Source organism: Lutjanus erythropterus, chromosome 15 (assembly GCF_056507025.1).
Source record: "Lutjanus erythropterus isolate fLutEry1 chromosome 15, fLutEry1.hap2, whole genome shotgun sequence".
Taxonomy (NCBI): Eukaryota; Metazoa; Chordata; class Actinopteri; order Lutjaniformes; family Lutjanidae; genus Lutjanus; species Lutjanus erythropterus.
In genome coordinates, this window is record NC_139331.1 from 23,674,104 (window position 1) to 23,691,244 (window position 17,141).

The 17,141-nt window shown below is 40.4% G+C and overlaps 1 protein-coding gene across 2 annotated transcripts in view; it reads left to right on the top strand.

Annotated features, from left to right (window-relative positions):
• lpgat1 (lysophosphatidylglycerol acyltransferase 1) overlaps positions 1-14,016 on the top strand; it is a 66,853-nt gene extending 52,837 nt beyond the window's left edge. Inside the window, exons 7-8 of one of the 2 annotated variants that reach the window (XM_084737883.1) lie at positions 10,760-10,866; positions 12,593-14,016. In XM_084737883.1, coding sequence (XP_084594009.1) covers positions 10,760-10,866; positions 12,593-12,741 — 256 coding nt within the window. In that variant the 3' untranslated portion in view covers positions 12,742-14,016. The other variant, XM_084737884.1, reaches the window with a different exon arrangement.
• The last annotated feature ends 3,125 nt before the right edge of the window (positions 14,017-17,141 follow it).

The window sequence follows — 17,141 nt, forward strand, 5'->3', positions numbered from 1 at the left end:
GCAACTAACTATTATTTTCATAGTCAATGAATTAGTTGATTATTTTCTTGATTAATAGTTGTTTGCCTATAAAATGTTGGAAAATTGTGGAAAATGTTCATCAGTGTTTCGCCAAACTCCAAGATGACCTCCTATTCACAGTGAAGAAGCTGGAATTGGAGAACTTGGACATATTATGCCTGTGAGAGCTACAGAAAGTTTTACACACACACACACACACACACACACACACACACACACAGGCACAGCTGTCCTCGGCTGCATTCACATAAAATCCAGCATTGTGTGAAGGTGCAGGTGTATTTACTTGTGCTTTAGAATGTAATTGCCGCAGAGCATAACATTTTATTTCTCTGATTCACTGCTTTATGCTCGATTATTATTAAAATCATGATAACATGACATTTGTTGGGGTCTTAACCAAACAAACATGTTTTCTTACGTCTGGAGAACAACATTTGTAGGTCAGGGACATTCTTACAGCACTGCCGTACTTCATTATGATGGTATTTTGTCACATTTTCCTCTATCAAAAAAATTGTAGCTTCTGCTATTTGGATATTGCACTTAGCCATGTTCGATAATGTTTCAACTAATTGTGCTGCCCTAGCAGAGAACCTGGGTAAGGCAACGGACATCAATTTACATTCAGAGGTTTCTCAAAGGTTAATTCAGGTTTCTGAAACTGGGACATGACATTTTATATATTCCAGAAATCTGATACTAGTGCACATGTAATATCACTCATTCTTAATTCATAGTGTGAGATGGAGATCAGTTGTTTCTAATTGTAGAACATAATCAAAATGATCAGCACACCTTTATCAAAAATACTGATATGACAGCTCATAAGAAGAGGAAGGTATTAATTTGCACTGTTATGTTATTTAATACATTGTCAATCAAAAGTATGAACAGCCTTTTTTTAAGTAGCAATCACTGATGCCAGAAAATGAGCCTTATGTAAGAACTGGCCACTAGTCGAATTCATAATCCAGATGAATTGGGGGCAGCACATCGCCAGAAAGTTAGGGTGCACATCCCTGTTGAAAGAAACAAGAAAATGCACAGTCCCACCCATACAGAAGACTTTTCTTTCTTGCAACAAACAGCTTACTTAGAAAACATATTAATACTGCCAGTAATGTTATACAATTAGCTACCTCTAAAAGTTATCACTGAATAGCCAGCCTTAGCATTAACAGCTGTTTTACTGGTCTAGAAGAAACATTGTGAGGAGTTGTCTTGTTTTGCGTCTTTCATTATGGCTAATTGTGATTTCCTGCACTGTGGACAGTGCTGCTTCTTCATCCTCTCATGTTGACAGAGGGCAGACCAGACTTTACTGGTCTCACTGACTCACTGTCGCCTCCTGAGGTACAAAGTGGCATTACAAGACAGGATGGGCCGGGGCTAGCTGGTTAGCATGCTAACTTCAGAAGACATCTCTTCAGCACAATACATAGAAGTCTGATATAATGTCAAAACTGTTACTTTGTCACAATCTGTTGAGAATTTTATTTTAGTGATTTAAACTAAGTTTCTTACATAGAATTTCTTTAACTTAGTGAGCTTGCCTGTTAAATAATTACACCCGCTGTGCCTCAAGATTGTAGCCAATGCCTCAGCCTTGTGTGGAGTGCTTAAACCTATTCTGAATAAGATTTTATCTGAATTGAAAGTAACCTTATGAATCAACATGTTGGCAGTTTCCTCAACTTTTCACCCTCTGGCCGAGCCATTTTTTACGTCTGCTGGTGAGGATTCTGTAGTGACCATTGTTCTGCACCAAACCATTTCCTGGAACCTAGACTACCTTGAGCCAGAGAGGAAGCAGATTAAAGACTAAATGGAGCAATTAAAAAGCGGACTCTTACCGTCTCTCAACTCCTCACTGATTCCAGATAAGCACTTGGCATTCTGCAAGCAGGAGCCCTTGAGAGTCATGTGGAGTCTGTGGTTTACTTAGGAAAATAATACAAAGAAATCTCAATTATTGATCCAGTGTAGCTCAGATTTTACAAAACCTTGTGTTTGCTTTATCTTACTTAACTGTTGCGTTATTTAATCGCTGCTTTAGCTGGTAGAACTGACCCTACCTCCACTCCACAGGAGGATTGAGAGAAAGAACTCAAAGGCAGCAGTTTGGGATTTGGAGCTTCATTGCACATAGATGAGGGCCCTTATCTTAACTAGAAAGAGACAGTGAACAAGACAGGAGACTTTTTTTTGGTCCCTGAGCCACACTGGCTGCTAATCTCAATATTCACCTTTTGCAACATTGAGCCCAGGAGCAGACCTCCCAGGGCACCTCTTTGTTTCTCAAGATTTCACAGCCAGAGAGATTTAGGACTGTATGGAGTCCCCAAACAATGACTGGCTACCCTCCAAAGAGGCTTGTTGAGTGGACAGACTTTTCCAGCAACAGTCCAGACTTAATTAGCTTCTCAGCCTTGTTAGAAGGGGAAACAATATCTGAAGAATAAGAGCTACACAGAAGCTAAATGGTTCAAAGAAGGCAGTTAATATGGACTCTCAAAAGCTTCTGATTTGCAGTTATTACCATAATTCAGCTTTCTACTAATGACTAAACTTTTGGGGAACTATATTTGGATTTAATGTTTGTCATCCCTGCAGAAACCTTAGGAGAGCGTGACACAAATGTCATAGCATCACTCTTCAGTAGAGCTGTGATAGTACAGATTTTTTTTCTTACCGTGGTGACAGAGGATGGCAGTATCATGTGACAGCCTTAATAATTACATTGAAGCATACTCTCAGAAACATAGTGTAGCTCCTTTAAGGAAAGGGGCAACACGTAAGTGTGCAGCACACAAGTGAGGAACAGAAAGCAAGCGGCAGGCTGGGAGTGATGGTGATGCTAGAGGATCTGTTATTGCCCAGCTGCTGGAAAAGTGAAGGAAATTAGCCCCGATATAAGCTGAGCAGGAAAGGCTTACTTTATAATGATGCTAATGCTAGCTTTGTACCTTTACAACATCAGCTCCGGTGTGATTGTGTCGCTTTCAGGAACTTTGTAATCCTTGAACAGCTGCATCTTTTTTGGAGACATAAAGCCATGATGATAAATTCAACTCTACATGTCCTCTGTAGGTGTTCATCCCTTTTTTGTGTGTGTTGTTGTTGTTAGCATGTCGTTAGCAACCCTCTTGCAGTCCCAAGATGCCTTGAGTCGAGACTGTCGACCAATCAGAGGCTGTGTTCCTGACTTGTGTGTGACAGTGTTGATCTATAGATCATGAGATTGACCCTTCAAAATAAAATTTGCAGTGAGCACAGCCCTGTCATCACATGACTCTGGTATTTAGGTAACGTGGTTATCAACACAGTCCTACTAGCCTGTGAGGATGTGCATTATCTGTTGGATGCAGCGGAGGTGTACATATGCTAAAAGTCTGATGTTTAAGGTTATTGACAGGAGGAACTGCAGCCCTCTCACAGCTGTCTGTCTGTGCGCCAGGGTGTCAGGTTAACAAGCAGGCCGGTGCCAAGTAGGTTAGGGTGGAAATGAGAGCGCTGCTGTGGCCCCATGCCAGCACTTCACCACCAGTTCCTCATCACTACCACCATCACCATCACTACTGTACACTGTCCACATGCCGGCTCGCCTCCTGGCACAGCAAATGCAAACACTACCATACTCTGTTTCTTTGCACTCAGCACAATATTGACACTGTAGTGCAATGTTTCCATTTTTCACACAAATGCAAACAAAACCACGGCGGAGCATTGTTAACGTCCCCATCCTCGCAGTTGGTGTTTATTGTAACTGTGCAGCCTGCAGGCGAGATGGTACGCTGATTGATTAAAGTCTGTTTGTTTTCTGTGAGCCAAAACGAGACCACTGATGTTGGCCGCAGCTTGAACTTTTGTACGTCCAACAAGACCAGACAAATGATATAAACTGTGCAGACTAATAAAAATCTGGTCTGCTAAACCTGTTTTATTTTCTTGATCTCGTCACTTTTACATCCGGTCAGCCACTGTAGCTTTGACCTGCATACATTTTCAGTGTCCTTTCAAGTATAGTGTAATTTATTCCTAATCTTTTTGGTTGGATACATCATCACTGTAGAAATATCACTTATACTTGTGCCTGATATTCACTAGAAAATGAAGAGCAAAGTATGAACTGACCAATTATTGGCCTGACCAATTATCACCACCAATAATGTGCTACTTTGGCTCCATTCAATGGATCTCATTCAATGTTTCAGCCACAACACTTTCTGATTGGTGTTTGTGCTATTCTAATTTTGACACCAAGATTTAAGTTTTTACTGCAAATGTATATTGGTTTCTAAATTCTCTGTTTTTTCCATGATTACTAATAAGAAAGAAAATTTTACTATTTTGATAATTTATTGATTGTTTCAATCATTGTTGAAGCAATAAATGTCAAACTTTAACTCATTTAAGCTTCTTAAATGTGAGAATTTGAGTTGTCTTAGTTGTGTCACTAATCTTAAATAAACCATAGGAGTGGAGTTGTCACAATACCAGAATTTTTAACTTTGATAAAATAAAAACATTAAAAAATGATACTCAATACCTCTCTCAATACCATGGAAAAAGAAAAAAAAATCTAGGAACACAAAATAGGATTATTATTTATTTTTTTATTTTAATGAACAACCTGCACACAAACCTAGAAACAGCCTGATTTTGCTGCAAGCCAAATTTCAGGCAGGGCAATAAAGACTGAACTGAGGTCTTGAATGAGCACTTAGATCATTTTTATATCTTTGGTACAGTAGATACTATAATTAACAGATATTGTAACTTTAAAAATATGGTATTGAAAAAGTAGGAGGACAGTGTGATTGGTAGCAGCCTAAATGTGGAGGTGGGTGTTTTCAGAGCGGGAAATAAACCCAGTGAACTTCTGGAGACGCCATTCTTACAGCTGGGGCTGCAGACATTGTTCTCAAAACAAAACTAAACGTTGCTGATAAACCAGTGAAAGCAGCTGATACAGGGAAGATCATTTACGCTAACTAAGCACGTTCAGGTTTATTTGCTCTGGATCCGAATCAGCAGCGCCTCCTTCAACCTCAGCTGTCCTCAGCAGCCAGCCGCCAAAAGATCCTGATTTCTGCATGAATATTTCAGCTGCAGGAAAGCGCTGCGGCTGCCACCTGCTACCCGAGGCCCTAAATGCTTCAACCTTCCGATAAGTGGCCCGAGCCGGCTCCTGTTCTCCTCTGCCAGGATTACAGAGCTATCGGGTTACATTTAAAAGTACAGAGGGCCTTTGGCAGGCGTCCTGTACTTGAGCAGGTGTCAAACGCTCTTGAGGTTTCACATGTTACATTAAGTCATACATTTAATCATTCATTCACATATATTTAATAACAACACCATGTTTGCTGTGAAAAAAAAAACAAAAGCTCCACACCAAAAATAGACTCTTAATGGGAGCTACATGTACAGCCAAAACCAAAAATTACCACCTATCACCACAACTACGACGCAGTTACAGGAAAACACAGCTTTTATTGTTCTAGTGGTGACTTGCTTGATTTATCCTTTGCTTTAATTGCTACATTCTGTCCGCATATTATCGCATCAGTCTTACTATTAAGAGGCACAGATGTGTCTTTTATTCTCAGCCTCTTTCTAGGCTTATTTTCTCATTGCTTGGTGTGTTGGGAATCCATCAGCGCCAGTGGTTCACATCAGAAACATGTAAGATACCTGATATCCTCAGACACAGTGGGAGACGTTTCGTGGAACGTCTTGCTTTGGTCTCTGATCACTCTATCGGGTGGCTCCAGCGGATTTTGGCCTGCCAGAGCTGCTCAGGGGGTTGGTTTTTTTCTGTTGCTAAAAAGCTGTTTTATCTGCAAAAAAGTCGGCTGTATTAGAGCCTTTAACAGAATGAAAGTGGCGGATTTTAGTCAGTTTTATCTTGAATTTAACAGGAGTTTCATGCCGTTACGGAACATAAAAGTCACTCTACTTAAACAGGACCTTGTTCAGACTTGCCGCAGAGTGACTCCCACACAGTGAACTGCTGGATAATGAGGAGAAGGGTCTGTAGATATCCACTTAAAGTATACAAACTAAGTAGAAGTCTGTGTTGAATCATCAGACTTATGATCTGTGGAACAAGCAGGACAAGCATTTTCCTGGTTTGCTCATATAGACTGAGTCAGTGTGAATAACAAGTGTCCGTCTGTACTGAAGTCCTCTCTGACAGTTGTTTTTATTTATCATTTTAATCTGACATCTCTGACTGAATATGAACACTTGGCTACAAGGATCTTTCATATTTTGTTGATTTTGGAGTCCCCTGTGGACAAAAGTGGTAGTGCTTTCATTGTCATAATCACAAAATATAACACCAATTAAAGCTGCAAGCAGCGTTTTACGGGCCCTCGCACACCCGCGCCACTCGGGGGGCCGGCGGCCGCGGCCTCGTGGCAGGATTCGCCCCGGGCGAAGAGGCTCTGTGATTGTCAGGGCCTTTTGACGTCCCCTTAAGGAATTCGACGTCGCTTCCTGTCGCCGCTAGGTGGCGCTGTGAGTATGTCTCCTGCTTGTCACGTGGATGTGTTCAGACCGGGACTTCTATGACACTTGTGAAGTTTGGTGGGGATCGGACCATGTATGCCCAAGTTATAGCAATATGTGTTTCATGGCGAGACATCAAACTTCGCCACCACCTGACGGCCACACCCTTCAACGAGGGCGTATATCTTTAATACCTTTTGATCACAATGTTGTCTAGATGGTACACAGTGATTTTGAACCCGTTCTGATCAATCCTGTAGGAGGAGTTCTTCACATTCCAATGCGTGGAAAACGCCAAAAATGGCTGCAAAATTCAAAATGGCCGACTTCCTGTTGGGTTTGGCCAATGGGTCCAAGAGGCTTTTTTGTGCGTCTGCATGTGATACATATCTGTACCAAGTTTCGTGCATGTCGGTGAAACGTGCCACAGGGGCTGATGTTTAAGGGGTGTGGCCAAGCCATTTGGCCACGCCCATCAACAAAACTCATATCACATGTTCAGACCTGGACCATTAACACACATGTGAAGTTTCAGGCAGATATGACCAAGGACACTGAAGTTCAGGCCACTTTTCTGCGTTTTGGCGAAACATCGACTTCGCCGCGCTCTCGGCGCAACGCCGTTTGACGATACGTCATAATCTTCACAATATAGCATTACCAACTTGTTAAGGCCTCACTCACCAAATTTGAGTCAGATATGGTGAATGTGGTGGGAACAGTACCTCAAACTGTAAAACATGACATTTCCTGTTGCCACCAGGGGGCGCTGTGACAATTATGGAATATTTTCATAGACATCTGTTCAGGGCAGGACTATTATCAAACATGTGAAGTTTGGTGCAGATTGGACCTTTTATGCTGAAGTTATAGCAATTTTGTTTTTCATGGCGAGAAGTCAAATTTCGCCGCCACCTCACGGCCACACCTTTTAACGATAGCGCGATCTTTTAATAACTTTTAATCATAAAGTAGTCTAGATGGTACACAGTGATTTTGAAGCTGTTCTGATTAATCGTGTAGGAGGAGTTCGTTAAAGTACGACGTGTGAAAATGGCCAAAAATGACCTTAATTTGAAAATACAATTCAAAATGGCCGACTTCCTGTTGGGTTTAGGGGGTCACTCCAAGAGGCTTTTTTGTCCGTCCCGACATGATACATAGGTGTACCAAATTTCGTACGCCTAGGGCAAAGTTAAAGCTGGGGGCTTCGATTTTGAAAAGTGTTAGGGGGCGCCGTTGAGCCATTTTGCCACGCCCCTTTGTAACGACCATAAAATATTGAATTTTTCACAAGACCTGACGAGTGTGCAAAAAACTGGGACTTTTTGAGCACGTTTAGGCCCTCAAAAATGCGACCTTAGGATAAAAGGAAAAATAATAAGAAGAATAATTTTTACAGTTTCAATAGGGTCCTCGCACCGGTTCGGTGCTCGGGCCCTAAAAATTACATAAATAAAAATCTCTTTGCCTGTGACAAACGTTTCATTCAAACATCAAGAATAACTGTACAGAAATGGCCAATCCTCTTTCTGATTGTCTTGTTTGATTTATTAAACTCATGTAGAGGCTTCAGTATTAAATTGAAACTGTTGTTTTAAAGGCTCATGTGAAAACTTTTGTGGAAGTTAGGGCTGCAGCGAATGAGCATTCATCAGTCAATAAGCTGATTATTTCCATGATGTAATCAATGAATCCTTCTGTGTATGAAATGTGAGAAAATGCCATTATGTTTTCCCAGAGTCCATGGTGATGCACAATAAATATCAGGACGGTTAAATTATTGGACGATAGTGGGAAATTCATATTATTATTTATTATTCTGATAATGAAATTATAGCCGATAAATATCAGTTATAAATAATGTCTTAACTGACAGATTGTTAGAGCATTTAATTTGAATTCTGAGGCAAAATACTCTACGACTAATACTGTACTACTCTATTTTGTTGTAGTAATAATGTCAGTTAGATTTGGTTAGGTCAGAGCTGGATTATTAAATAATTCATCTTTGCTTACTACATCTGAGCCTTTCTTTCCTTCAGGTGTGCAGAGACTGTAGCTAATATGAACCGCTCCTTAAAATACAAAATGTGGAATGATCACTTATCAGTATCAGCCATGAGAAGCAGGTAATTATTGGTTATTAAAAATTCATCTCCTGTTATTAAAAATCTATATCCTGCATCCCTAATGGTGACGTCTTTGTTTTATCTGAAAATCCAAAGAGCATTCTGTTTACAGTAATTTAAGACAAAGAAAGGCAGTAAATCCTCACATTTGAGAAGCAGAAAATAATAGTGTTTTACTTAAAAAAGAGGCATAATGAACAATTAATTGATTATCAAATCAGTTGCTGATAAAATTTCTGCGTAAACATCCTTTCACTTCAGTTTTAGACAACTAATAATCAGGCTGAATGCTCATTCCAAGAAAAAATGCTGAATTTAACAACTAAACTGGCACATTAAAAACAAACACTCCTGTGGGAACACTCTTGTTTATTTTCTATTTTCATAATATTGGAATTTTAATTTAAGGGATGATGAAAATACTGGCTCATGTAGCCGCAGTCGTACGTTCATAACTGCAACAGAGTGAGGAAACGCGTCTCTGGTCTTTAAAACACACATCATCATCCTGACAGGAGGGCTGTTTCCTTTACTTAGATTGCTTTTTAATATGTATTGATCACTTCAGTAATCAATACTGTATCACTTATTACTTCCCTCTCACGGAAAGCTTTCCTCTCGGGGAGAGATGTACATTTCCAGCGGACGTTATCTGGTGGGGAGCGCTGAGCGAACGTTGAGTGCAGAGGAAATGTTTGTCTGAGGGAGGAGACTGTAACCTCTATTTGAAGGTGACCAGGAGTCGGCTGTGTGGGAGTGCAGCTGACTAGGGACCCCTTCTGGCTACAAACAAGATTTCATCACCACTCTCATTATTGGCTTGGAAAAGTGACCTTTTTTTATCAGCCACCTTCTGTTTTCACAATGCCAACCAGTATCAGTCATTGTTATCTTGAAAAAGTGTTTCTCATTTCTGATTGTTTGAATTCATTGTTGTAGCAGCTGGAAATGATCAATCTGAGAATTAAACAGCTGTTGACCACTGGATGTTAGTCAGGCTAATGTTTAGAAATGGAACAGTTAAGCTGACTGAAAGGAACCGGTGGTTGTTTAATTGTTTAATTTATAGGCATAAAAGGCGATTCATTGCTGGGTTTGTGGCTGGTAATCAGATCATTTCTGATTTTGAACACAGCAGCTGATCAACTTTAAGTTTAGGACTCGTCCTCGCTCGTTATTGTGAAAGTATGATATTAATCGTGTAAATTATGTCCCTCCGGTCTGCAGACAACCTACCTTAGCTTGGAGTCTGAGGAGGGGGGCACAGGGGGAAACAACTCACTTCAACCACAGATCGATTATTAAAACAGGATTGCAGCCTGTTTTATATACCATCAATGGCTCCAACTCACTGTTTGAACTGTAGTACTCATTTTTGAGTGCAAAGTTAGGATAGCTCCTTTAAAATGTCATTATTTTTACTATTTTTTCTGTTGGTTTAGCAAAATAAATACATTTCAGAGGTCACCACAGACTCTACAAACGTTTGATGCTGTTTGCTGATGTCATATAGGCCAAAATATTGTTTAATCAAGAAATTTAACAGCAGATTAAAGCAGTGATGAAAATTAGCATTAGTTGCAGCCCCACTAATGCCTCACTGAAGCCCCATGAGCACCACAGGCCCCACACAGATAAAAGACACAAGTTCTTGCCAGATTTAATAGTCTTGCTTCTCTCTGGCTTAGCGGCAAACTGATTTAAGTTTTTCAGTTTGATTTTCTTTTTTGTACTTCTTCTTCCCACACACTTCTAACCAAGCCATTTTGTGGAGCTCCATGACTTGTCTGTCTCCTGTCAGGACTCCCCCCTCAGCACTTCTGTCTCCGTCTGACACTCTGATGAGTCTGCCAGCTAATGAACCCCCTGAAACGAGCTGAAGCTACAGCAAACACACAGACCGCCCGCCGTAATAGATTCCAGTCTGAAATGGACTGCTCAGCTCAGGGACCACGGCTGACAACCCCGGGTTTGGACTGCAGCTTCCACGACGGATCAATGCAGACAGTTTCTGCTGAGCGAGACTTCAGTAATCCTTTTCTGTGTTTCATCTCAGTCCCTGTCTGCCTGTCTGTCTCTTTTTCCTTCAGGATGTACCCAATAAAAGAGGTTCCTGTGGAGGCAGAGGCCCTGACTGACTGGCTGTATCAGAGGTTTGTGGAGAAAGAAGAGCTGCTGGCCCACTTCTACGACACAGGTCTGTTTTGACACGTCGCTCTGAAATGTAAACTATGATGATACTGCAGATATCCTGCATATCTCTGCTATTTTTCAACCTTAAAAAAAAAAAACAAATTAGTACATCAGTGTCTAAGCTTTAACCCTATGGGTGGGCGTCTGACTGATATTTGAGGGCCACTGTTGCTAGGAGACACGGTGTCAACTTCCAAATGTTGGCAAAATACGTTTTTTACCCTTTTTCAGCAAGCACACAAGTAATCAACCACTGGGAATTTAAAACATGTCACATTGCAGTGGTCAGTACTTGGGTGGACCCATCATCCTGTGAAGATCTTATTCCTCTCAAAATCTGTCATGTATGTGGATACTTTTAAAAACCTGATTTGGAAACAGGTTATCTGCATGCATGGCCAAGACGTCACCTGTCTACAGGAGAAATCTACCTGAGGAAAGCAGGTTTCTATTATCCTCTACCCCAGTAATTATGGAAACCAGGTTTCTCACCACATGAAATCAGCTTTATGGAGAAACCGGATTGTAAGGCAGCTGTTCGTCACATTATACGGGAGGCTCTTGCTAGTGTTAGCTGTTTCTTGCCCTTTTTGATCAGAGATTCCACAACACAGTCGTGAAAGAGACCCGTCATTAGTCTTCCCTGTGATTCTCTGCCTCAACTGTAACTGATTTACACTACAGTGTTTTGTGATTACCAGACAAGTTTTACATGTTGACAGCGGCTACTTTAGCCACTAGTTGGCTGGCTAGCTCGTGGATAGGACTGGCTATGCAACACTACTGCACCCAGTACTTCTGAGCACTGTGTTAGCATGAAAAATGGCAATATAGTAGAGTATTCACAACTACTGCATTGTAGTAGTCATGGACTATTACTACTCTCATCAAGATTGTCTCAAATACAGCCAATAAACTCTTAACTAATGTAGGCGGGTCCATCTTGGGGGTAGATGATATAGCAGAGTCCTTGATTGGCTCTGAGAGGCTGTTTACAAATAAGACGCACATTGACTGCACTAAAACTCCAGCAAGTTTGTCTGACCTTGAGTTAGAGGCAGCAGGCTGATTACTGTACACAAGGACACAATTTTATAAGTTAATTCACTGATTTTGGTAAAACTGTATTGTATTTTATGGCTGAAATATTTTCTCTTTTTTTCTCTGATGTCCTCCGGCTGCTTTTCCTCAACTTTGGGTGATTTATGAAGTGTCCTGATGGGCAAAGCTTTAGCGGTTAGATACTTTAGCTGCTATCTGCTAGTTAGCTCCGTGCAGCTGACCCTGCCTGGACTGGGAGCCCCAAACACCAGCAGAGTTAACAGCTAACTAGCAGTAGCAGTTAGCTACATTAGCAACAAGGAGAAATACCTGTCAAAAACTCACAGAGAGTTGAGCAGCCCCAGGACATCAGAAGGAAAAACAGAGAATATGAAACACTTCTTTGAGACAAACTGAACACAAATGTAATCCTGAGCAGAGCAGTCGAATGAAGACTTGAGTGGGTGGGTGTGTTGTGCATGCTGTGCTGTATCTGGAACAGATGACCATATTAAGAAACAGACATCATGCCAACCTCAGCCGGTCACATCAAGTCGTCAAAAGTAGTTTTCTCAGGGAAAAAAAAAAGTATTTGAAGTCATAGCACCACCAGCTGTAGCATCCTGCTTTAATAAATCTTAAGTGAGACCAGAATTCTGACTCGTCTGTGTTTCTTTCTCCCTCGACAGGATCATTCCCCCATGAAGGACAGAAGGACGCGGTCTCCCGGCAGATGACCCTCGACCCCGTGTGGCTGTGTATTATCCAGTCGTTTGCTTTCGCCTCCGGCTTCATGTGGTACAGCGTCCTCCAGTACCTCTACTGCTGTTTATTCTGAGTGCGCTGATGAGGCGAGAGTCTTTATCGGACCACTGGAAAAGCCTCAGGATCAGTTGGTGTGTGGCCCAGCGTCATACTTGCCCCCCCTTACGATGGATGAATGTACATTTACAAAACAGCGGAGAGATAAGAAAAAAAAAAAACATAGGGAGACATACACACAGATTACAAACACCCATACAAACTGGTCACAGGCATAGTTAACTTGCACACACCCCTAATAACACCACACACTCGCTCCAACGGCCTAGCAGAATAATCTCTCGCACTCGTCACGACTCACATTTTGATGTTTACACGTCCTCATACACGTAGACGCTCACACGTACATAACTTTTTATTCAAAGTTAATGAAAATGAGGCTCAGGACTCCTCCAGAAGACGCTCTGGACCGGACTCTCTTCTTCTCTTCCCCCTCCTAGGCTTTAGCCGTTAGTAGTTTTACAGAGTATAAAGTGTGTATGGACGCGTGTATGTGTGGGTGAATATATGTGACTAGAAGCATAATGTCTGCCCTGATTCTTCTTCCTGGCAAGAGTTGATGAAGCCCACTGGACCTCTTCTTTCAGCCTGCTGTCGAGCCGGCTGGCCACACCTTCCAGAGCGAGCGGCTTTATGAACGTTGAGGCTGCGCCGCCGGCCGCTCCTCTGGCCTTCATTGCACTAAGGATCCATACTGCCCTAACTGCTCCCTGTCCCAGGAGATAACTCCTGAGTGGTAGCTGTCAATGTTTTAATTTCTTTTTTTGTTTTTGTTTTTGTTTTTCTTCTTCCCCTTAACCCGCATATCTCCACAACAACGGCCATTGTATTTGTTGTTGATGTCTATTTTTTGTCGTTTTTTTTTTTTTTTTTTTTCCCTGTCTTGTCGAGGCAGTATTCTGAGCTCACTGAGAAAAGGGGGATCATGTTTACACTGGCAGCCCTGCTGAAAGCCTAAAGGGATGGCGGCTGTGATGCGGCGATTGATTATTAAGGATTCTGTGTCAGACGATAAAGGGAGGAAGAGGAGACGGTGCTGTAGTGCTAATTCTAAAAAAAACACAGTGGCAGCACGCAGGGCAAGAGTCTGATCAGCTAAAAAGAAAAAAAAGTTTCTCCCTCTTTGTGGATTTTCACCCTCTGCTCTCCAACACACACGTGCACACAGAGCCATGTGCAGCTACACACAGCAGAGTAGATCTCGAAGGATCATCTCAGCAGGCCAGACTGAGACGGCAGAGACTCTTATTCCCCCATCGGACTACATAGTTTTACAAATATTTAAGCCATATGCTTAGTGTCGTCGGGGTGGGAGAAAAAAAAAAACTATGATTTTTATAGAAAGCTACCCTAATGTTCAGCATTCTAAAATAGAGATTTTGGCTTACAGAACTATAGGTGTCATTACTGTAAATTTACAGCATAACCTGCCTAAGTGAGTGTGTGTGGTTGTCTTTCTCCCCCCATTTTTGATATATATGATCCATGTCGTGTTGCTCTGTGACATCAGAGTGTGGCGGCAGTCTCACCACGAGTGGTCAAAATTTGATTTCATTTTAAATTACATGAACCGTCGTCCTCATGTCATGGTATGTTTAAATCTTGTACATAACGAAGCTGAGGAAGAGTTTTCATTGTTGGAAATGACTGCTGCAGCGTTTCTCTCTTCTCTTTTTTTTTCGGTCCATGATAATTTCAAAGTATTTTAGTTTAAAATATCATGAATGTTTTTTTAAAAAAAAACAAGAAGACGAAAGCAAGGATTTTCCATTCGCTTCTCAGTGTTATCCTGTTCATTTTCCTTTTTTTTCTCTCTCTCTCTTTTCTTTTGAGTTCCTGACCTGGAAGTTGTTGTGTGATTCATGACATTAGAGCGACTGTGCGTCCATGTGCTCGCACAGTGACACACGGGCCCCAAACTTGTACCATTGTACATTTTAAATGATCAGGATTTAGTGGAGAACCTCGACTGTCAAGCCTTACCTGATGTCTGGTCGACCACAATCCCAAATATAATACTGTTTCCTCACACCATAGACAGTATGAGTCAAAAGTTTGGACACATTTTCTCGTTCACTGTAGATTAATACTGGAGAACTATGAAATATGTAATTACGTGGTAAGAAAACGTGAAAACGAAGCAAAATAGTTTTGCTTTTTAAGAGTCTAAAATATAAGACTCTGGCACACACTTCCACACCTGCACTCAAAGATTCAACAACGTTATTAAATCTTTGATAACATTTAATAACATTATTCTTACCAAATATTTGATTGCAAGTGCCGGAGAAAGCGTGCAACAGTCTTTTTGCTTTTTATTGTCGACCCATGGCCTTTTCCTACACACCTGTCGACCTACAAATGACCAAAAGTTTTTTGCTCTTTGATATTTTAGATTCTTCAAAGTCAAAAAAAAGAAAAAAGGGGAAAAAAAAAAAAAACACTGAATAAAAAAAGTGTGTCTAAACATTTGACCGGTACTGTACACAGACGCTGCTTTGGCCACTTCGGCCTGTTGCTGTGATATGTCAACGTTTTCACCATATTGAAACATTGAAGACCTGTCAACAAATACATGTAAACAAGGGAGTTGCCTTTTTTTCTGGATAAAAAGCACCGTTTCTCAGCAGAATTTCAATCAGTCACATTATATTCAACAGTTTATGATCTCGATGGAGTAGGGTTTTTTTTTTCTAACTTACTCCACATAGATCTTGAACCCTTTAATATAAAATGATGCATTGAAATCAGTTGAAAAACTGCAGTTTCCCTGTTTCCCCTGCATTTGTTTACAGGCCGGTCTTGACTGGAGGTGGCAACGTTGACGTACGATCCAAAGGCCAATGCGGCGTCTGTGTATGTGTATGCTTTGCACTCTTTCTGGACCATTGACCTGTAAAGATGGACAACATGAGAGCTCCCGAAAGTGAGGCCAAAATATCGTGATCACCCTGTGGTGGCTGGCTGCTGTAGAGACCATAAACCCCGCCCCCTCCATGTTGTCCAGCTGGGACAAACTAAAACATCTTAAGTTCACATCAAATAAAATGTTCTTAAAGATGGTGTCTGTCATTTTAGGTAGTTCTTACAACACTGACATTTGTTCAGGTGTCCTTTTTTTTTGTCAGAAGGTTGTTTTTAATCATTTGAATGGTTTCAACTAATGATCATTTTCAATGTCGGTTAAGCTATCATTTTCTCAATTTGTTTATTGTTCTAAAAAAATGTCATAAAATGGTGAAAAAAAGCCCAAAATTATGTCCTCAAATGTTTTGTTTTGCCCACAACTCAAAGGACAATAAAGAATCTCTCTCTCTATTAAAGATGTTCAGTTTAGTGTCACAAAAGAGTAAAGCCACCAGAAAATATTCTTATTTAAGAATCTGGAATCAAGGATTTTAGGTAACACTTTTTGATAATCATCACTGATACATGGTGAATTGATAGTTAATTAAACTTTAGTTATTTCACTGTTAAACAAGATTAAGTATTTGTTAATGATTAACAAATAATTTGTAAACCCTTAAATCATTACATTACGAGATGGACCACTGTGTTAATGGTAAATAATTAGTTTTTAAACTGTCTATAAACATTGCTTGGATGGTTATTATAATGTTTTAACTGATGATTATAATAACTTATGTGCTCACACCGTACATGTGTTACATGAACTTATGTGGTTTTTGTGCCTTTCTTTAAAGGTTAATAAATACTGTGTGCGTCTCTAAACATAAAGTTGCAATTTATGTTTATAAAACTTCTTAGTAAATGGTTTACAAAGCTTATATAAACATTATTTGAATGTTTGTTAAAGTAAAATAACTAAAGTTTAATCAACTATCAATATACTATTTATTAATAATGGTTGTCATAAAATGTTGCCAAATTTGAAATATTATTTTGTAAAAGTAAAATGTTGCCCTCTGAAGAACATTTCTCCCGGCTGTTTTGTGCACAAAGCTAACTGAAGCTCACACTTCTTTGTGGTTAAGTTTCCTTCTTTTGGCTCTTTTGTCTTGTTGCGTCATTTTCGTTTTGTCCGTTTTGTTTAGTCTGTTGTTGCCTGATCTGCACTGATGGATTAACCGAGGAAACTGTGTGTTATTGTTCCATCGTTTAGGTTGAAATCAATCTTGAAGTTGGGAAGGTGGTGCACAATGATGCTAAATAAAATATAATAATAACTGATAATATTTCCCCTCAAATGCATTAAAACTAATGAGCCTGTTTTGAAAAGATAATTAGTATTAAGTGCAGATATTTGTGTTAACATGTGGGGGGGTAAAAAGTTTCAGAAAAATCAATATTCATGTAAAGACATCACTACTGCAAAATGGCAGCTCTCGTGGCTTAATTTTTATTGCACAGCGATGTGTCGTCCATCTTTATTTCCAGTCAGTGGTCTGGACAAAC